Source organism: Hippocampus guttulatus, chromosome 9 (genome assembly GCF_054856545.1).
Source record: "Hippocampus guttulatus isolate MCC_2025c chromosome 9, RoL_Hgut_1.0, whole genome shotgun sequence".
NCBI classification, from domain to species: Eukaryota; Metazoa; Chordata; class Actinopteri; order Syngnathiformes; family Syngnathidae; genus Hippocampus; species Hippocampus guttulatus.
The window spans coordinates 22,959,987-22,967,439 of record NC_141269.1 but is presented as its reverse complement, the minus strand read 5'-3'; the positions used below and the strand labels follow the sequence as shown (position 1 = coordinate 22,967,439).

Sequence of the window (7,453 nt, the reverse complement as noted above, 5' to 3'; positions counted from 1 at the left end):
TGGCCAAAATAAAACCTCTTCTCTCACATGAACAATTTGAGACAGTAATTCATGCCTTTGTCACATCCCGGCTCGATTACTGCAATGCCCTTTACTTTGGAGTCAGCCAGTCCTCCATTAAGCGCCTTCAGCTGGTCCAGAATGCCGCTGCTCGCCTCTTGACTGGTACTCATAAGAGGGAGCACATAACTCCTACTCTGGCATCCCTTCACTGGCTCCCCATTCATTTTAGAGTTATTTTCAAGATCCTCTTATTTGTTTTCAAATCTCTGAATAATCTCGCGCCACCTTACCTCTCTGAGCTCATCCGCCCCTACACACCTGCCCGGCGCCTCAGGTCTGTGGACCAGACTTTATTAGAAGTACCAAGAACTAAACTGAGGCTCAGAGGGGATCGAGCCTTTTCTGTTGCTGGTCCCTCTCTCTGGAATGACCTCCCACTGAACATTCGGCAAGCCTCCTCGCTGCCCATCTTCAAAACCCTCCTCAAAACTCACTTGTATTCTTTGGCATTCGACTCAGCATGACTTAGATTTGTTCTTGGTTTTACTGTTTGGTGCTTTCTACCGCCTTTATTACCGATTTGTCTTACTGTTTATTGTGCATGTTAAATTGCTCCATGTACAGCACTTTGTATGCAGCGATGGCTGTTTGAAAGTGCTCTATAAATACTGTTGACTTGACTTGACAAATGCCACCCAGGAGCTATTGACCTGGTTTAATCTCGAACTGAGAAACATAAATACAAAGCCCCATTTGACAGCTCCTCGGATCACCTGACAGATATCCCATCAGTGTAAATCGACCTGTTCATTCCCAAGTTGTGTATTCACATAACCAACCAATCCTCTTTGTAATTATGTCAATGTCAGACCATAACCAAGGCAAAGTGTCAGGACAAATCACAGGACTCACAATGTCTTTACCCTGAAAATAAGGTGGGACAACTTTTTTAACCACCTGTAAAGAACTCGCCCTGTCTGTAACTCTGTTATATTCCCAGCTATCTTCCACGGTTGCTTCGCCTCTTCATTACAGATGATGGTATGTTGTTAGGTGTAAATACGCAACTGCGATTTGAAACAATTGAGAGTAAGAAATTGCTTAAACGCTTCAGGAGCAACTCTTCTGTCAACGTCCCACTATGGTCTGCTGCATGGGCTTGTGGGGTACGTTACTTTTTCACGGAAAGTTCGAACCCCACTGTGGTCCGCATTTTTTTTTCCAACTGTTTTTTTTTGGGTTTAGTAAAATAAACTAATGCTTGGCAACTGTCGTTAAAATAGAACGTACTGATTAAAAAAGACATGTTGGAAGAACAGCATGATCACATGTACATTATGTTTCAATTAGTGATGGGCTTTTAGAGAGCCCAAATGGCTCCTCAGTTTTTTTGTTGCTTAAATTAATTTACTACCAAAAATAACGTTATATTATGTGTAAAATGAATTACTAATGCAAAAAATAGACAGTATATCAAATATTTATTATTTATATGGCTTTATTTATATTCTTCTGAACATACTCAACATGGAGTACAACATGGAGTGCTACAAAAATAAAAACAAAGTACAAAGACCCATCTCAAAACAAGGTCAACAAAAAGTTCCAATCTCTGAATGTGTATATTTATAAGCTTTTAACTATTTACAGTAAAACAACATAAGTAAGCTTTGAATACCACACAACAAATTATAAGTTAAAATTTGTAAAACAAAAAGAAGAAAGCAGCTTCCAGGTAAAGGGTTTAGCTTTAACGGGTACGACTCAACCGCCTAAGAACTGGGGTAGGCCGTTTCAACGACAACATGTAATGTATGGGGTCTCGTCGAATCACCATTCTGCAACTGTGGACCAGAACTCCAAACTGCAGAACATCTCCTCTACTACTGTCCCATTCATCGACCACCAGAAGGCAACTTGAACCTCACAGCACCTAATGAATCTACTGTCCAATGGCTGCACCGTCTGGACATTTAACACCGCAAAGCTGCCCTCATACGCGAGAAGAAGAAAGGTTTAAGTTGTCTTTAGCGAAGATTGGCATGAAGAAAAAACAAGTGCCTCAGCTTTGAGGGGTTGATCCTGTTTCTCCTCTCTGTTAATATTTGCCCTGTTTTGGAGAAGATTCTCTCTGAGGGGACAGATGCTGCGACAACACACAGCCAACACAAAATGGCTGAAAATCACTTGCAATCATTTTACCCAGTTCCTCGTCAATTATGTTCTGTTTTGCTGGTTTTATAGCTTTTTGCATAAAGTGGCTCAGAGAGCTCTGGGTTGTACATCTAGGCAATTGTGACATTGCAGCAGCAGCAACAGTTGCAGACACACTAGCACCTTCATTAATAGCTGGTTCCCTTGCTTGTCTTTTCTCTTCAAATTGCACTGATGGGTGGACTTTTCTGATGTGCCTGTGCAGGTTATTTGTGGAGCCTGATCGATGGGATATTTTAACCTTCCACAGTCAACACGCTGCCTTTGAACTCTCAATTAAATTGAAATGAGTCCAAATTGCACTGCGTTTCCTATCCATTTTATCACCTTTCCGCTTTCCACCGTGTTGTTTTTTTCGCTAACTTGCTCTCTCGTCTCCTAGTTTGTCTTGTTCGCGTGCTGCTCAGTGTGCTGCTGTCTTCTCTAACCCCTCCCCCTTCTCTAAACTGCAGCGTGTGTGTGCGTAACCCTCCCCTTCCTCTTCTACCACGGATCTTGACCAATCACGTGCGGCTTTAACCGAAGGGGGTGGGGGGACAGGAGAAAAAAAAAGTCGGCTCCTATTCGGACCGGCTCCCATCGTTCACTTCAAAGTCGCGAACGACACATCACTAGTTTCAATCAACTCATCTGACAAGCGGATAAAACCGGTTGGGTGTATTTGTCATGTATGAAGAAGTAATCTCTCTTTTTTTTTTTAATGAAACGTATGTGAGTTTCTTAATGCCTTGAGTGACATTTATACGTTACCCCCCCCCCCCCAATAAAAAGTTAGCATATTTATTAGAATACAGTACAGTATACACATTTTCACTGCATAGAGCAACTTTTTTTCCATCGTGTTGTAATTCCCATTACTTAATTTAGAATAGACAGTTTGGTAAATATTAATATTATAAATCGAAAAATACAGCACCAATATGCGTAATCGTCTTTGTTAAAAGATTACTTCATCTCTTATTATTTTGTACACACCTCAAATACACTACATTGCATTCATAATGTAAAACCACATACAGTACACAGGAACCAACCAGTTTTTTTATTTCGCTTTACTGCCTCAAAGAAACTATGCTGACAACCAATGAAATCGTTCATAAAGAGCCAATCATATTCGAGCATTCTGTTGCACATCGAGGGCTTGTGTGATCTCAGCCTTTCTTCAGAATTGTATAGTCACTCCGGGAAGCTAGTTTGAAAGAAAAACAACGAGGCTCAGTGTGAAGTTCTATTTGTGACAATTGCACTACGACATCTTCACAATGGTAGGAACACGTGACATTATTGAACGACGGGATTGAAACTTGAAATTGATGTCTACGTGAAGGGAGATCTCAGCCATGCTAATGTGTAGCATGGCCGCACTAGGATTTTGTCGTATTATGTAGTATGTAGTGCAATTTAATTGGGAACGTCTACTGTTGCTGTTTCAGAAAGTGTTCTGTAAGTTTACATGTGTAAGACAGTTCATACGCAAATACATAATTGTTAGCCTGTAATGATCTCAGCGCCGTTGTTATCACGCTTCCATGATGATTGAATCGCTTGCTATGTTGTAATTTTATTACCCTCGGTTGCCGTGAACGCACCTTGAAACTGTCAGTAATTAATTTAGCCAAGGTACTTCACGAACCAGATATATAACATACGTACAGTATTTGAAAAAAAAATTTCATACGCATAGTGTTTGCAAAGTTGTTCAGTTGCACGTTTAAAGTCATATTAGAACAGGAAGTGCTCAATGAGAAAAATAAATGTTGATAATATAAAGCGTGTATAGTAGCTAGCTTAATATGCATCAGACATCACAACGTAACGTGTAATTGCCCACCGCATAGATTCGTCTCACACTCATTGCATAGTTGGTGTTCACGTGACAAGAAAATGGTGTAATATTACATTTTTAAAAATTCTTGTCTCATATTGTTTCTGCATGAGTTATATGTGATTCACAGCATTTTCAATGTTTGATACTGTACTGTAATTGTGGTATCTCGCCTTCGTCCTCCCCCATGCAGTCTATTATGTCGTACAATGGAGGGGCCGTCATGGCCATGAGGGGGAAGAATTGTGTGGCCATCGCATCCGACCGCAGATTTGGCATCCAGGCTCAGATGGTAACAACTGATTTTGAGAAGCTCTTCCCCATGGGCGAGAGGCTTTACATCGGGCTGGCTGGGCTGGCCACTGATGTTCAGACAGTGTAAGTGTGTGTGACAGTTTGAGTTAATTCAACACGGTCGTAATTGTTTTGTTTGTTTATATTTTTGATAATGCGTACAGATCCCAGAGGCTTAAATTCCGATTGAACCTTTATGAACTGAAGGAGGGTCGCCAGATCAAACCCAAAACTTTCATGAGCATGGTGTCGAACCTGCTATATGAAAGGAGGTGTGTGTATTTTCATGGCTACACTTTAGTCTCAAAAGGTGGATACAGACAAGATGCAATCTCGTGGTGTTTTTCCCTGATAGGTTCGGGCCTTACTACATCGAGCCTGTGATTGCCGGGCTCGATCCGAAGACCTTTGAGCCATTCATCTGCTCCCTGGATTTGATCGGATGTCCCATGGTGACGGAGGACTTTGTCGTGAGCGGGACCTGCTCGGAGCAGATGTACGGCATGTGTGAATCTTTGTGGGAACCCGACCTGGTAAGTTATGTGTCAAAAAGAGGGGCTTTCCCACTTGGAATAGGTGAAAATCCATAATGTAGAGACCATTAAAAAAAAAAACGTCATCAAGAAACAGTCACATTGAAATCTTAAGATGCAAACGACTTTGCAGGGGTTTGCTGTATAGTACATTAGAAATTTGTTTGGTCACACAGGAGCCCGAGGACCTGTTTGAGACCATTTCGCAGGCCATGCTGAATGCACTTGATCGGGACGCACTGTCCGGCATGGGCGTCGTCGTACATGTCATGTAAGTACAGTGACAGTATTTCGATAGGTTGGAGCAATAAGATGTGCAGTGATTGACTGTTTTTTCTTCCAGTGAAAAAGACAAGATCACCAAAAGAAGCTTGAAGGCTAGGATGGATTAAAACCCCACCAATCTCAAATGTTTATTTGAAAACAATGCGCATAGGTTTTTTTTCCTTCCCTTTATATTGTTAAATAAATTTGTTTACACAGTGTGACGTTTTGTAATTTTCTCAAGGTATCGGTAAATAAATATGAGGTATCTACAGGTATATCTCAAGAACTACAATATTGCAGAAAACTGAATTTATTTACATTGGTTCAATTAAAAAATGTAAATTCATTATCGTCAGGAGTGCCCGATACATCGATCGGGACGGACCAGTAGCCCGCAGACTGGTTGCAAATCAATCGCGAGGGGTGTAGGGGGAAATCGGGAAAAAAAGGATGTGTCTGTGTGTTATACAGTATATTTTTGTGTTAGTGAACACTGCATCCTATCAATTTCACCCAAAAAAAAAAGTCACGTCTCAACTAAGGTAGGCAGTGGTCACAAACTCACAAACTATTCAATGTACTTTATTTTTCAGTTTCGTTAGGGGCCATTATGGCTGTTCATAGCGTGTGCGCATGCATGTGTGTTATGCGTGCAGGTGCAGTCACGGGTCGGTTGATCGCGGGAGCTTGGTTGCTTGAAAAGTAGATTTTCGGTCAAAAAAGGGTTGGGCACCCCTGATATAGGTTGTCGGCACATTGTTTATTTATTTATATAACTGTAGTTTACAGCTGCAACCCAAAATTCACCAAATGAAGAAATGTGCTTCCTGTGCATGTTGCTATGACTAGCAAGACAGTTGATGACAAACTGAAGCCAACCTTGATTTAAAAAGAAATCCTTATTGTGTCTCTCTCGCATATGAGGGCAGCTTTGTGGTGTTAAATGTCCAGACGTTGCAGCCATTGGACAGTGGATTCATTAGGTGCTGCGAGGTTCAAGTTGCCATCTGGTGGTCGATGAATGGGACAATAGTAGATGAGATGTTCTGCAGTTTGGAGTTCTGGTGCACAGTCGCAGAATGGTAAATCGACAAGACCCCATCGGAACATGTTGTCGTTGAAACGGCCTACCCCAGTTCTTAGGCGGTTGAGTCGTACCCAGACTTTCTGGGGTAGCGCTGAACCAGGTGAGGGTTCGGTGTTAGGTTGGACCATGAAATGGTTGGGTCTTGCAGTTTTATCCCAGCTACTTCTCCACGCTTCCAAGATGTTAAAGTTGGAATCATGAAGTTCTGCAGCATGATGAGGGGTGGCGAGATTTTAGCCTTTGGCGCTTTCCAGGTTGTACCTCGGCGATCAACTGGTTTAGGCCATGGTTTTTGTCCAGCACAGCATGTTGAGCAAGGCAGTGGGTAGCTTTTTCTCTACGTAAACTGGCTGGGGCAATGCCTGCCAATACTGGTAGGAACTCCGTGGGGGTGGGACGCAGACATCCGGTGATTATCCTCATGGTGTCGTTGAGGGCAACATCGATCTTCTTTGAATGGGTACTTCGGCACCACACTGGTGTTGCATATTCAGCTGTGCTGTAAGCAAGCGCAAGAGCACTTGTACGGAGTGTGTGAGTGCTTGCACCCCAGGACGAGCCAGCTCGGCATCTCAGCAGATTGTTTCGAGCTGTTACTTTGGTACGAAGAGCATCTATGTGCTGTTTATAAATGTGAGCTGTTGGTCGAGCTTCACTCCTAGATACGTGGGGGATGGATTATGTGGGAGTGTCAGAGTGCATGAGTCCCATGCAGGTAGACAGAGAGTTGGCGCTTGGATTCCATGTTGTTTAGGTGGAAAGGTGTGGTGGTAGTCTTTGCCAAGCTCAATTTAAGTCTCCACGTTCTCAGGTATTCCGATATCAGTGCCATATCAGCAGTTAGTGATTTTTCCACCATGCGCCAGCTTTTGTGGGAGTAGCATAGTGCAAGATCGTCAGCATATCCATATTGATGAGACTTTGTTTTGGGCATATCGCTGATGTAGATGTTAAAGAGCATAGGCGAGAGGCATGATCCCTGTGTTACTCCATTTCTCAAGCGGCGGGGTCGACTGCGTTGTCCGTCGCTGGTCTTTAGCACAAAGCTTCAGTTTGCCAGAATATTGCTCAGGAAGCGTACCATTTGCTTGTCCAGAATCATCTGGAGAAGCTTCAGTATCAGGCCTTGATGCCATACAGTGTCATATGCCGCAGTTAGGTCAACCAAGGTAACTCCAGCCTTGTTTCCCTTCTCGAAGCTATCTTCAATATAACTGGTCAGCTTGATTA

The 7,453-nt window shown here is 42.6% G+C and overlaps 1 protein-coding gene across 1 annotated transcript; it reads left to right on the top strand.

Annotated features, from left to right (window-relative positions):
• Positions 1–3,332: 3,332 nt before the first annotated feature.
• psmb3 (proteasome 20S subunit beta 3) lies at positions 3,333–5,354 on the top strand. The gene is made up of 6 exons (XM_086121090.1): positions 3,333–3,482; positions 4,236–4,420; positions 4,501–4,608; positions 4,692–4,869; positions 5,046–5,140; positions 5,213–5,354. The coding sequence occupies exons 1-6, from the start codon at positions 3,480–3,482 to the stop codon at positions 5,259–5,261; spliced, it is 618 nt and encodes a 205-aa protein (XP_085977216.1). The 5' UTR covers positions 3,333–3,479; the 3' UTR covers positions 5,262–5,354.
• Positions 5,355–7,453: the final 2,099 nt, after the last annotated feature.